Consider the following 15,039-nt stretch of genomic DNA (forward strand, 5'->3'; position numbering starts at 1 on the left):
AAAAAGACAGAAGAAGTGTTTATGTAGGGCTTTTTAGCTCAGCAGAGCCAGATGGCCAGCACTTGCTTTTTCTCAAGGTTTATGGATATATATTCAGAACTAAAATGTATACATCCTTGAAACAAATGATTTGAACTTTCATACTAGTCAACAGATATTGAAGCCAGATATTGACTGTAAACAGGACAAATTTCTCCTCTGAAAATTCCCTTGGTTCTTAAAAGTTCAGGCAGAGGTAAAAACCCAGTTGTATCCAATTTTTCCAGTCAAGCAGTAGAATATGGTGATTGAGTTCACTGGCTCTAGAGTTAGGGCTGTCTACATTTGAATCCTGATTTAACTTATATCACTTTAGGTGGGTTATTTAATTTTTGTGCCTCAATTTCTGCACGATAAAATAGGATAACAGTACCCAGATCATAGGGGGTGAAAAGAACATAGCATGATATACAGTAAATGGTGTCTGTAGAGTATAACCCATATTATGCTTAGGTGGACATTAAAGGGGTATATCATGCCTCATCTGTTTCTCAGCCTGTCTTAAGTAAATAATACATTTTTTAAAATTGGTTTGTTCTCAGAGGATGGCTCAGTGATCTAAAGTATTTTGCTGTTAAGACTATACTATACCATTGAAATGCAGAGAAAGTTAATCATCAACTGGACAGTTTTCCACCAAATAAACCCCACAGGTCAAAACTGGATTTGATTCTTAAACATGTCACTTATCAATCACATACATGCAACCACTCCAGACAGCAGGATTTCAGCTGAGAACAAAGATTTGGTTACTTTGAATATGCCACTACAGGTGAGCAGTACATCTGAAGGTACCCACCAAGCTAAAGGGAAAAGACGAAAGGGTCATGCTGAGTAAAAGAGCAGAGAGTACATGTCCTTGAGCACATGCATGGGGACAAAGTCTTCACAAGTCATTCTTGTGCTAGATGTTTTGTCCTCATTAAATTCCTAGAAATACCTATTTTCTTCTACACATGTACACAGAAAAACATCACAAGAAAATAAAGAACTTGACTGTTAAGTCAGTGAGACTGCCTCATACCTCCTTAATCCACCCAATTCCTCCAGAATTGTTTCAGTAGAATTGTCTGTCACTCATACATCATTTTACAGTAAAATGGTAAAAACAAGCACACCCCATGGTGAGAGGCACCACAGCAACTGTTAAGGACATACATACAGGCTTTAGTGTCAGACAAACCAAATTCAAAATTGACCTCTGCCAATCACAAAGGACCATATATTGCATGATTCCACTTATATGAAATGTCCAGAATAGGAAAATCCATTAAGATAGAAAGCAGACTTGTGGTTGCCTAAGGCTGGGGGCGGGGGGGAATGGGGAGAAGCTGCTAACGAGTACAGGATTTCTTTTTGGGGTGATAAAAATGTTCTAAAATTGATTGTGGTGATGGTCATGCAACTCTGTGACTATATTAAAATCACTGAACAGGTGACTTTTAAACCCTTTTTAAACAGGTGAATTATACCGTATGTGGATTATATCTAAATAAAACTGTTATAAAAAAGTTAAATCTCTGCCACTTACCAAAGGGTATGACTTTGGCTATGTCATTTACCCTTTGTACCTCAATTTCCTTATAAACAAGGATACCATATTCCTTAGAGGGATGCAGTTAAGTATTATATTAAATTATAAATATAGTTCTTTAGTACACTGGATGACCAATAGGATACAATGAACAGTAACGCTGTAAGTCAAGCAGACTTCTTTGGGCAACGAAATTATTTTCATAATAGCAGTCTCATAAAATAGTCTCATAAAATAGCAGCTAGTCACAGAAAAGCCCAAAGTAGTTCTACAAACAAACAGTCCTCACCATAACATAAATAGTGCCTTCCTAATAAGGAATGGGTATTTTCCATACCAAAATCTCACCAAATCAAAATTCACTAGAAGACCTAGTGAGAGAGCTGAAAGTAAACTGTGACAATGTGGTGGCCTATAGAAATAGAAGTCTGTCCTTCTGAGAAAAACCAAAACATCTTCAAACACCTAGCAAGCTCTGAGACAAGAACTGATGACTCGTTCAACAGTGTGAGATCCCCTCAAACCAAAACTTTAAATCTACTTCACAGCCCTGATGTGTTAATGCCACAAGAATCATCTTTTAAAGAAACATTTAACTGTAACTGACTCACCATTGTCACTCTGGCCACTGCCCTCCTCTGAATTCAAAGTCTGTTTGCCCGAGCTATGTCCTCGCCTTGCAACACAGTATCTCGAAGCAGCAGGAACCATTGTAGAGGGCCCTCCATGATTCTGTACCAAAGACACACACATAGACATGCAGTTCCGGAAATAAAGCTATAAATATATCTTAATGTACTTTAGAATCAAAAAACATGAGAAAATGATCAAGAAAACAGAAAATATTAGCCCATACTACGTAAGGCAAGATTATTGGTCCACCTCTACCCCTTTTCTCTAATAGCTTTAAAAAGTTCTCCTCTCCCATCTTTTAAAAGCTCTAAGATAAAAATTCATGTTTTCCAGAAGTGCTTTATTTGGTGGTTTGTCAAAACCTAAAATCTATCCACACTGCCTTTACTTTAAAGAAAAAAAAGAGAGAGAAAGTAAACAGCTTTTTTGAATAAATCTTTGACCTACTTACAGGTAAAGTTGGATAAGCAGTCTCATCCCCTTCTTCAACTTCATAAAAGGTAATGGTTTCTTCCAAGCCCCTGGGCATCTGTCCACTCTCTGGGGCAAAGCTATACTGGCACTCCTTATTCATACAATGCATCTGGCGGTGACTACGTCTAAAGGAACTTAAGTATTAAGTAGTTCAGAGAAAAGGGGAAAAAATGATAAAATTTGGTGGTAACGTTTCTAATTTCTAAATAACAGTTCAAACATCTCAGTGTTGACACTTCTAAAAAATTTAATCCATGTATTTGTTGCTCAGCAATGAAGCCAAACTTACCCATTTTCTGATTTTCAACATTTAAAATTCACTTACCGAGATCTATAGGAGAAGTTATCATAGCTCTGGCAACATCTTTTACCTGGGCCAGGGTAAAAACCAACTTTAGGGCCCTCCATGTTATGCCTGTTTATAAAGCGAGATGAATCCCTAAGAATGAAGAGAAAGGAAAACAAAACTCTTTATTCACTAGTGCTTGAGTCGTCAATCTTTACACTTAAATAGAATTAACACATCTTTCTAAAATTGTCCTAATGGGGCGCCTGGGTGGCTCAGTCGTTAAGCATCTGCCTTTGGCTCAGGTCATGATCCCAGGGTCCTGGGATCGAGCCCCACATCGGGCTCCCTGCTCTGGGGGAAGCCTGCTTCTCCCTCTCCCATTCCCCCTGTGTTCCCTCTCTCACTGTCTCTCTCTGTCAAACAAATAAATAAATAAAATCTTTAAAATAAAATTGTCCTAATAGAAAGAGCTATGCTCTCCTCACTACTGGCATTAGGCCTATCCATTATTAATGGATACAGAGCCAAATACATGGCACTCAACTTGATAGCCCTAGCATGTCTTCAACCATTCCATATTTCCTTGTAGACAGTGAGAATACAAATCTCCCAATAAATTCATTTGACAAAAATTTAAGTATACATCAGTTACATCCTCTATGCAGACATTACAAAAGGGAGCTAAACTGCTAAGACATTTCTAAATTCTACTGTAATTCTGTCCAGGAATTATTCACAATACATAAACAGAGGGGCACCTGGGTGGCTCAATCGGTTGAGCCTCTGCCTTTGGCTCGGGCCATGATCCCAGGGTCCTAGGATGGAGCCCTGCATCGGGCTCCCTGCTCAGGGGGGAGCCTGCTTCTCCCTCTCCTCCCTGCTCATGCTCTATCTCTGTCTCTCCCTCTCAAATAAATAAATAAAATCTTAAAAAAAAAAACAATACGTAAACAGAGATGTACATTATCTTGAAAGTCAGTTAAGCCTTACCTGGGCATCCCATATCCCCGACCTTGTCTCTGAGATGCATGTTGAGGATGAAAATGTTCATTAGACATAATACTGCCAGCCGTCGGTGGGTAGTGCATTGGAGGGTCATGCCCATAATGCATACTGTGCTGAAGCCTGGGCGGGAGGAGGGCATCTCCCCTGCTGTAAGCCATAGTCATATAAACCTCTTTTCCTCTAACTTTTTTGAACATCTTCTTCCGTTGTTTCATGTCCATCTCTGACACAGCTTCCAGGCAAACAAAGAAGCAGCCAAATAAGCTTCATAACCAAAGCAAAAGATCCAGTCCTCCCCTCCCCAAATGTGTAGAACGTTTTTTTTACGGGAACAAACTAAATAAATACAGGGAGAGAATGTCTGTATTCTTTAAGGATGTACTAGATCTTCCATTTGGAAGGGCAAAACCAGCAGGTAATTTCCATATCAATGGACATCTCAGAACTATCTTTAATACAGGTGGCTCTGATCATCAAAACATAGTTGGCCAGTCACCTACATTACCTATTTTCCAAGAAATTATGCCTATTAATGTCACTGGCTGCTTCTATGAGGTGTTTTCCTAGTTCCTTGAGAAATCTATTCCCTAAAGTTTTAGAGTCTAAAATCCACTCCAGGTTAAGTTTATACGAAGTCCCGTAGAACAGTGGTTCTCAACCACAGGCAATTTTGCCCCTCCCCACCTTGAGGCACATTTGGCAATGTCGGGAGACATTTCCGGTTGTTGCAACTGTGGGGAAGGATGCTACTGGCATATAGTGAATAGAGGCCAGGAATGCTAATCAACCTACAATGCACAGAATGCACAGGACAGCTGCCCACAACAAAGTTACTATCCATCCCAAAATGTCAGTAATGCCTAAGTTGAAAAACTCTACCAGAGAACAAGACTTATCTATGTTGTCTTTTTTTTTCTTTTTAAAGATATAAGTACAAGAAGGGGGCTATAATAAAAACCTTCAGCATACAAACCCATTTCTGGGACATAGCCCCCGGAAGTTTTCTGGTAACCTCTTCCTTTCCGACTGGGCATAGCATTCCAGGCAGGAACAGGTGTGACTTGGGTAACTGGTTTTAAGTTAGCCAGCGGAACCACATGCCTTAAAGTTAAAGACACCACCATAAGCCACTGCAACAGACTTAATTCTCACTGGATATATATACCCTCACCCATCCCGCTTCATTTTCAAGTGTATTCTACTTAAACTTGTTGACACTAGCTACCCTATTGAGGTTTTCTTTTTAGGTTAGAAAACCTAAGAGTAGTTTGTACAGTTTTACAGCTATTTGTAGCACATATCACATTCCAGAGGAAATACTGTGACAGAGTAGTCTACAAATATTTGTTGCCTTTCCTTGGAAGAGGATTGTATTTTCCCACCCAACTGACTTCTGGCTCAGCTACGTAATCCACTTTGGCCAATAAAACGTGAGCAGATGCTTTAAGAACCAGCACATGGTTGATCATGTTCATTTCTTCCCTGTGATCATGGAAAACTGTCTAGATAAAGCCTTTGTTGGCCTGAGTCTCCCCTTCGCTGATGCACTATAAAATGGTAAATGAGCAAGAAATGAACTTTATTGTTTTAAGCTACTGATTTTTTTGGTTATTGTAAGGGCAGCATAAGCAAGTTTAATAGTTCTTCAAGTGGACCAACAGCATCAATATCACCTGGAACCTTGTCAAACGTTCAAATTCTTGGGCCCTACCACAGACATACTGAAATCAGAAACTCTGGGGATGGAACTCATCGATCTGTTTTAACAAGCTCTCTAGGTAATTCTGGGGCATGTTAAAGTTTGAGAATGACTAGACTAGCTTATCTTAGTATAGGCAGAGGCTCAGTCAGCAAACTAGCTTTCCAATTAGTATGAACAGTTTTATACCAGAATTCTGTTGTATTTAATATTTCTAGTAAACTGGCTAGTGCCTAGGGATTTGGAAACTATTCATATACAGGTGTATTGAGATTTCATACTTCAGCATGTGCTTTTAACAATCTGAGGTAAGTCATCTTAAGCTGGTACCAGATGTAACTGGATTTCTTACTATCATCTGGTAATTCTCAATTTAATATTACAAAAAGGCATCAAGAGCCAAAGATTTTAGTAATTTAACAAACCATCGTATTCTTACTTTTCTGCCAATTCTTCAATGAAGACTGTTACTGAATTGTTCTCATTTCCAACTTCCTGAATATGAGCATTATAGTATCTTCCACCTGATCCCAAGCGAACCTGAAAGAGGATAGGAGACAGTAAAAATACATCCAATCTCCAATCTACTGACAGATATATCTTCTGCCAAACAAAAGTACAACTTCTCCCCAAACAGAGTTCAGTATCTACTTATTAAAGCCGTTGATAATCAACACTGCCATCCAGTCTGATTTAATAGAAGCGGCACATGCTGGAAGATCCTTACATTTTTTTTTGAAAGATCCTTACATCTTCTTACATAAGTTTGTAATTAAAATTTAACAAACATTAAAATTTTTTTAGCATTTTGTAAATGAGCCTTGTTGAACTTATATTAATGACTGAAACCACAACCTTGGAGAAACAAATGACTGAGTTTTTAAAAGATGAACTAACCTGACACTTGTCTCCCAAATAGTAATGTCTCCCAGCATACTCCATGTAATCAGATTTTTGAAGTTCTATTAAAAGAAAATGAAGATTCAAGCTCATCCGAACTGGTTCCTTTCCCATTTTACATCATTTAATTTTCTAATTTACTTTTACCAGTGTTTTTGACAATGCTACTACTATAAGGTAAAATCGGGGGGGGAGTTCCTAAAGGGTCATTCCCTTACTCTTGATATTCATTTCTATAGTCAATTAAGGAGATACCAAAATAGTTTTGTGCTAAAGAACATAGATAGGTGGAAATTGGGAGGTTGTAATCTTAGTTGGTCAAACACCAGTAAGGTACAATTTGAAGTAACACACCTCGATTAAAAAAAAAGAAAAGAAAAAAGAAAAAAAAAACACTACATAGCTTCTTCAAAGTAACCTGTTATTTTTAACAACTTACTGTGTTCCACAGGGTCTTAACCTCATTCTAGATTGTTAGGTTGTTAACTATACCTAAGTTAACCAAGGTTCAAGAAGTTGAATATGAAACATTAAAGGCTACCTTGAAAGCAGAGCTTTAAAGGCTAATTTGATCAACTTCTCTTGGAAGGAGATAAACAATTACCTATTTCAAAAGTTGGCAAACTTGCTTCTTAAGGAGCCAGACAGTAAATATTTTAATCTTTGTGGGTCATAAGGACCCTGTCACAACTACGCAGCTCTGCCATAAAACTATTAATGGACAGTAAATTTGAATTTCATATAATTTTCATGTGTCACAATATACTGTTCTTTTATATTTTTTTCTGCCATTTAAAAATATAAAGACCATTTTTTAGCTCACAGGGCCATACAAAAACAGCTGGCAGGCTGGATTTGGTCTGTAGGCCATAGTTTGCAGACACCTGACCTATTCATTTACCAGTGAGGGTAGTCTTAACATTTTAAATTTAAGATAAACTTATTTGCAGTTACAAGTTTCAGGTACTCTTTTTTTTTTTTTTTAAAGATTTTATTTATTTGACAGAGAGAGACATCAGCGAGGGAACACAAGCAGGGGCAGAGGGAGAGGGAGAAGCAGGCTTCCCACTGAGCAGGGAGCCCGATGCGGGGCTCAATCCCAGGACCCTGGGATCATGACCTGAGCCAAAGGCAGACGCTTAATGATTGAGCCACCCAGGCACCCCAACAAGTTTCACGTACTCTTAAAGTTATCTAAAAGTGATTTCCACACAATCTTTGCAAAACTGAAAGTCTTGGATAAACATCAGATTCTAAAAGATCCCTTCCCACTTCTAAACCTATTTGTTTCCTCTTTTGGATTTAAAATCATGAGAATATACGGGGCGCCTGGGCTCAGTCAGTTAAGCATCTGCCTTTGGCTCAGGTCATGATCCCAGGGTCCTGGGATCCAGCCCTACTTGAGTAGGGCTCCCTTCCCTGATCAGCGGGGAGCCTGCTTCTCCCTCTCCCTCTGCCCCCCACACCCCCACTGGTGTGTTCTCACTCTCTCAAATAAATAAATAAAATCTCTTAAAAAATAAAATAAAATCATGTATCAAGTAAGCTAAAAAGTACCATGCTATTTTTTTTTTTTTTTTTTACAACAGTACATTAAGAACATCTCATCAGAAATAATTTGCAAAATTTTTTCCCTGGATCTGTCAGGATTCAACAGTACGCCACTGATATTTCATTACCTTTTCTGCTGTCCAACCAAACATCAAATTCTACATTACGATAGATTTCTGGATCCAGGGCTTTGAGCACCTTATAGGGGAAGAGCATCTTTGATGGACTTTCTGGAGACTAAAACAAAAATAATCATGCTACAAATTCACCATCCTTAACTTTAGTGTCCTTTCTATGAAAAAAAGAATTAAAGTTCTTTTTTTAAAGTATGTACATATGCCTCCCTTTTTTATTAAAAAAATAAATAAATGTCATAAGTTTTATTGTGTATTTTAAAAATCAGGACATTAAAGAAGCAATATGCAAATAATCTAAAAGGTTTTAGATGGCAGAAGGGAAATACTGTCTACAACTCAGGATACATCTCATATAAATCAATCCACACAGATTAAAGATTCAGTCAGGCTATTCAATAAATCTCATCTTGATAAACAACACAGAGGTGCAACTGTTTCTGTACCCTAAAATCACCTGAAAAAAATTTGAAAATTTTATTTCATTTTGGTCAAAATCTGTTACAACTTCCAAAGAAATTACCTTGTTGTTCTGCTTTCCTAGAATTTCATCATATCTAATACTGTTACTGTTCCCAAATTACCAACACTTGGGGCATACATAGATTATTATAATAGTATCTTCAGCCCTATTTAGTGACTAAACTAAAGGTCTGCTTGATTTTAGTCCTATAAAGATGGTAAAAATCTCTCCCCTTTCTCTAAACAGGATTATTACCTATTTATCTTTGAATAGGACAAGCATTATATTCTTTAATGACAAAAAGAAACCTTAGCATCAGAACACTGATTACAAACTAAGTATCTACTAGATTTGTAACATTACTTTAACTTGAAAAACAGCAGTTTCTGCAAATTCTCAAGTGTTCAGAGTTTGCTTGGAAACAATCCAAACAATTCCATCAAGAATAAAAATTCAGAGAACATTAAGCACCCATTTTACATTTTCAGATTAAAACTTCCACAAAGGCAAACCTGAACTCCTCCTCCACACCATATAACTAAAATGGACCACCTGACCTTAACTTGTTTGTTATGATGCTGCAAGCCAAGATTATGAAAATTCTTTGCCCTAGAAAATTTCAAACCTTTGCTTCTTCTGTTCCTTGATTGTACCCCTCTGGTATATTTTCAACATTGCAGCAGGCACCCAACTCTTCAGTCCTAATTGAAAAGATTTAGAACAAAGAGCTTTATATAAATGCAGTAGCTAAATTTTAAGTCTAATGACTATACCACCACCTAGTGGTAAAGTAGCTCAGGTCTAAAAATGAGGCAAATACTTTTTTACCCCAACATTTACATTTATGCTTCCTTTTTCTAAGTATGTGCTACAATATACTTAGCAGATTATCTCCTAAATTTCATACCTCCATCTCTTAAGATGGCCCTATGATCCTTGCCTCCTGGTGTGCACATCCATGTATGATTCCCTGATCTCAAGTTTGCTTCTAACCAACAGATAGGATGTGTTATTATAATGCATAAGAATGTAGTGCCTGTATTGCTGACCTCTCTCTTGCTGACTATAAGGAAGCAAGCAATCATATTTCACCAAGCCCATGTGGAAAGGAGCTGAGGGTTACCTCTGGCTGACAGCCACCAAAAAAAAAAATTTATTTTTTTCAGTCCTACAGCTGCAAAGAACTAAATGCTGCCAAAAACTACATAAGTGGAAAAGTGGATCCCTCCTCAGTCAAAACTTGAAATAAGAACTCAGTCCTGGCCAACAACCTCATTGCAGTCCTGTTGAGACCCTAAGCTGAAGACCCAGCTAAACTGTGCCCAGATTCCCAACTCATATAATTGTGAGATAAGTGTATATTAAGTTGCAAAATCTGTGGTAACGGTCACGCAGCAATAACTAACTAATACATCTTGCCTTTTTACTACTATAGTTTCCATAAAGCCTGATGTCCTTAGGACAAGTCACCAGTGAAGAATGAAGCAACTTCTACCCCTGCATTCCCAAGTAAGTTTTAAAAACCACTCCTCGGGGCGCCTGGGTGACTCAGTCGTTAAGCGTCTGCCTTCGGCTCAGGTCATGGTCCCAGGGTCCTGGGATTGAGCCCCACGTCGGGCTCCCTGCTCAGCGGGAAGCCTGCTTCTCCCTCTCCCACTCCCCCTGCTTGTGTTCCCTCTCTCGCTGTGTCTCTGTCAAATAAATAAATAAAATCTTAAAATTAAAAACCACTCCTCTACCAAAAAAAAAAAAAATTGCAAGCCACAAATATGTAAGAAATAAAATTGCAAGCAAGACAAAAAGACAAGGTGACACCTGACTGGCACCAAGCCTATCTGAATTTCCTAGACAGAAGTAGGTATCAAGAAGAAATACAAGATAATGCCTACTTTATTATCTCTAACACAAAATTTTTGACCAAATCTGTTAATAACAGTTTCCTCAGAGGCCACAAACTACCTTCTCCTAGTGAGTACCAAAGGTAGACACTCAAAAGCTCCTAAAACTTCCCTTAGGCTGAGAGATTCTTTTCTACTAGCTGGATGTACGTGTCAAGCAACCTCAGTTACCAACTAACAAAATGATGGTGCTGGTTTAAATTAGTTTTTTCTCAAAGTATGGTCCAGGTCCACAGCCTACCTACATCAGAACACTTGGGGTGTCCTTGTTTAAAAAAAGCAGATTCCTAGCCCCACTGTGACCTCAGATTTTGTGAAAGTAGCCCCCAAGAATCTGCCTTTCTAACAAGCACTGTTAAGTATACCTTTGTATACAACTGAAGTTTGGGAATCATGGGGTTAGGTAGTTCTAAAGTCACCTCCAGCAATAAAAACACTGATTCTGACTTGGATCAAACCTCCAAAGCCTGAACATCTCAAAATACAACATATCTTCTTGGTAAAATTTCTCTTCCCCCATTAAAAAATGTATATCCATATACATATGTGTGTGTAGTGTAAGTTATAAGTTTGTCAAGCCCCTTCCACTTTCAAATGATGATGCACAGAAACATGAAACATGATCATGTAGTTGACATCCCCTTTCCCTGTATTACCTATCCTGAGCTGAACTCTTGTAGTCAATATGGACATCTTCACTGCCAGTCAGAGCATTGTTTCTGTTCTTTTTGGAACCACTTCGAAACAATTCAACTGCAGTCTTCAACTCTTCTTCATCCACAACAAACACATCTTTATAGAGAATTTCATACAATACAGCTAAAGGAAAAAAGAGCCAAAACTCCCAATTATCAAATTAAGATCTCTTTATAACAATGTGAAAATAGCCATAAACCAGTATACAATTTCAATAGGTATGAACAAAGTCTTAAAAGAGCTATTTGCGGCGGGTCCTTCAATTTAAAAATGGGCAAAAAAATCATCTGAAATACACCTAAGCATTTATACAGCCTTCACATACCCTGACAAACAGCTGCACTTGACTGAAATTGTTTCGAGTATACTGAATCATAATGGCCATTACTTGAATAGCAGAGTAGAATCTGAAGAAAAGAAAAACACACAGAATTAAGTGAATGTTACATTATCTTACAACTATGAAATACTTGAAATTAAATCGCTAACTAGAAACTGATTAACTAATGTTTTTAAAAACATGACTTTTTTTAGATTCCACAGATTAAGTGATATCATACAGTACTTTGACTCATTTCACTTAACATGATGTCTCAATAAAGCTGAGGCAAAGTGATTTTTTTTAATTTAAATACAGATAAATGGTAAGCTAGAAGTCAAAGGGATTTTCTTGAAAGTGACTTTTAAATGCCAAGATTAAAATCACTACTAAGGCTACACTGTGAGCCTATGGCACATTCCCATTAATATACCACACAAGTACTGATCTACAAATTTGCAAAAAGATGGGAACTTTTATAAACTGACTGAGTAAATCTAATAGAAATCCTAACAGAAGTCAAAAGACCCAGCTTAACTTCAAAAAATGACTGGAGAAATTAGGTCAAATACCCAAATACTCTAAACTCAAGACTATAGGGGGAGAGACTTAATTTATTCAAAATGTTATCCCTTGTACTAAGTAGCACTATATGAATACACCATATAGGAGCAATACTGCTAAAGAGACTTCCTTAATGAATTAAGGCACTGAGATGGCTACAAAATAGTTAATTTCTTTGATCTTTAATCTCTAGTTTTCCCAAACAACAATCCAAAGCCATGCTTACTAACCAAAGTATTTTCATAAAAATGCTTATGGGCTCTGTATAATGAAATGTGTTTGAATAACAGCACCAAAGTCTTTTAAAATTTTTGTTCAAAAACCTGTCTTGTGTAAAGGATTAATACCTAGTGATTAAGTCTATTTTATTTTGAAGCCACCTCTGGTACCAGGAACTTAAGGTACCAAAGATGATTCTGTGTTCTATGGGAGGATGTTGCCACCAAGCTTCTTTGGCAGAAAACCATAAGCACCCTGTTTGCTGCCTTCCTACCTACTCTGGGCTTACTCCTTCCAATAATAAAGTTCTCTATATCAAGTCTGTTATTCTTCCCCAGCCTTTTTTTGAAATCACAATTCCAACTCCATCAATATAATTCATTTCAGAGTACTGAAGGCAAGCATCAAGCTAAAGTTAACTCATAGTGAAGTTTAAGTTATGAAGTATCACACGCCCCAAGGGGTATTTGCCTTTAAGAGTTTATTAATCCAAAAGAACAGTGAACAGATTTTGAGCAGAGAAGCCCTTTGTACCTTGGACTGGAAAAACGTGAAACTCCAACTAAGAAAGGTAAATAACTGGAGGTAGTTGTTAAGGAGTAAAGGAATCCAGCTAACCAGAACTGAATAAATAAGCAGGAAAAAAAACCCAGAGATAATGGTGTAATTTATTCATGTGGCAAGTTCCATTTTGATTGTAAGAGGTAAACTAGACATGATGGCTTTTATGTTCCTTGGGGTATCCCAACATAAAATAATAGTTCTCTGATACACACTTGTGGGTAGGTTAAGTGGGATGTCAGGGCATTAAACTAGCAAAAAAATGAGGTAGATCTGTATTACTGATGAGGATAGGTGAAAAGAACAAGGAACAATATATTTACTATGAGCCCATCTACATTAAAAAAATAAATGCAAAGAGAATGATATAGGATACCCACTCAAACTTAATAGTTGTTATTTTGAAGCACAGGACATTGAAAAGCATGAATGAGGGCTTTTTATTCTACCTTTCAGATTTAAGTTTTGTTTTTAATAGAAGTACATCTATTCTTTCTAGGTAAAGAGGCTAAGTGAAGATGGATGGCTACCTTCCAATGGCATTCACTTTGATACTGAATAACTATGTAAAATGCAAAGTTAAGTCAATAAACGTTTACTGCTTTTAATAAAGTCATTTTTGAACTGAGCCTGAACTGAGAAACAGCAACTAAGTTTTTGACAAAGCAAGGTGTCACACAAGTACCCTGCTGCCAACTGGCTCTTTCATATTTAAATTTCAAGATGAACGAACATACTTTATACATTTGCAAATGATACATATACACATTATCCTGTGCATGCAAATGCCCAACTGCTGGTAAGTATTAGCTTTGTATGCATGTACAGATTAGAGTTATACATGATATTCTCGTGGTTGCACACACTCAAAAGGTCTTATACATTTTGTATTCTTATGGTTCCCAATGGGTGAGGTTTTCCCCTTAATTAGCTCAATATCTCTGTAAAATATACAGGACTCATTTAAAAATGGAGATGTGTAATTGTAGGAACTAGGTGATAGGGATTATGAATGTTCACTATACAAGTCTTTTAATTTTTCTCTATATGAAAATTTTCACAGAATAAAATGTCAGGGGAAAAAAACTGAATTGCAGGTTTAGAGTCCTGGTAAAGGTCTAAATGTCTAAATCTCTTCTCCGGCAATGCTGTATATAATTGCTAAAATACAAAAGCTACCACTCTTCCTTCCTCAAAGAATTCTGATTATGTCACATCCTTGCTTAAAAACTATGAATGAGTGTTTAGAGCAATTGTACTAAATGTCTGAAATTTACTTTCAAATACACCACAGGGGCACCTGGGTGGCTCAGTCATTAAGCGTCTGCCTTCGGCTCAGGTCATGATCTCAGGGTCCTGGGGTCAAGCCCTGCATCCGGCTCCCTGCTCTGCGGGAAGCCTGCTTCTCCCTCTCCCACTCCCCCTGCTTGTGTTCCCTCTCTGGCTGTGTCTCTCTCTGTCAAATAAATAAAATCTTTTAAAAAAATAATAAATCTTTAAAAATAAAATACACCAGAAATTAAGATGGATTGATGAATGGATAGATAGGTGATAAAATAAGGATACTAAAAGTGGTGGGAATTAGAATGTTCACCATAAAATTCTTTTAGCTTTTCTGTATTTTTGAAAATCTTTATAATAAAATATTGGAAAAAAAGCTACAACTATTCTGAAAAGCCAAATTCTTGGCATGGCCCACTCATTATGTAACTCTAGCCTATCTTTACAGCATTGGCCTCTCCCCTAACCAACTACTTGAGTCCGAAAGCGTCTGCTGCTTCCATGTCTTTGCACAACTCCTCTGAATAGATTGCCCTTCATACTTGTTGGACTCATTGTTTGATATTCCACTTAAATACCACTACCACCAGGAAACTTTCTAAACTCTCTCAAGCAGAGAGGACTTTTTCTTCTATGTTCTTTGTACATACTTCTATTATAAAACTTACCACTTCACTGTAAAATTAACTATTTGCATTGTCTGTCTTCATAGTCTGTTAGGCCCTTGGAGAACAAGTATGTTGTATTCATTTTGGTGTCCCCAAAGCCCAGTGAAGTACC

General features: G+C 37.4%; 1 protein-coding gene across 1 annotated transcript in view; it reads right to left on the bottom strand.

Annotated features, from left to right (window-relative positions):
* The window catches only part of ALG13 (ALG13 UDP-N-acetylglucosaminyltransferase subunit), a 63,674-nt gene that overhangs the window by 21,522 nt on the left and 27,113 nt on the right, over positions 1-15,039 (bottom strand). Inside the window, 11 exon segments of the mRNA XM_032392720.1 lie at positions 2,185-2,305; positions 2,658-2,814; positions 3,006-3,119; positions 3,960-4,206; positions 4,948-5,075; positions 6,113-6,213; positions 6,571-6,635; positions 8,253-8,361; positions 9,347-9,422; positions 11,276-11,438; positions 11,641-11,722. Coding sequence (XP_032248611.1) covers positions 2,185-2,305; positions 2,658-2,814; positions 3,006-3,119; positions 3,960-4,206; positions 4,948-5,075; positions 6,113-6,213; positions 6,571-6,635; positions 8,253-8,361; positions 9,347-9,422; positions 11,276-11,438; positions 11,641-11,722 — 1,363 coding nt within the window.

The sequence above is a fragment of the Phoca vitulina genome, unplaced genomic scaffold (genome assembly GCF_004348235.1).
Source record: "Phoca vitulina isolate PV1807 unplaced genomic scaffold, GSC_HSeal_1.0 scaffold69, whole genome shotgun sequence".
Lineage (NCBI taxonomy): Eukaryota > Metazoa > Chordata > Mammalia > Carnivora > Phocidae > Phoca > Phoca vitulina.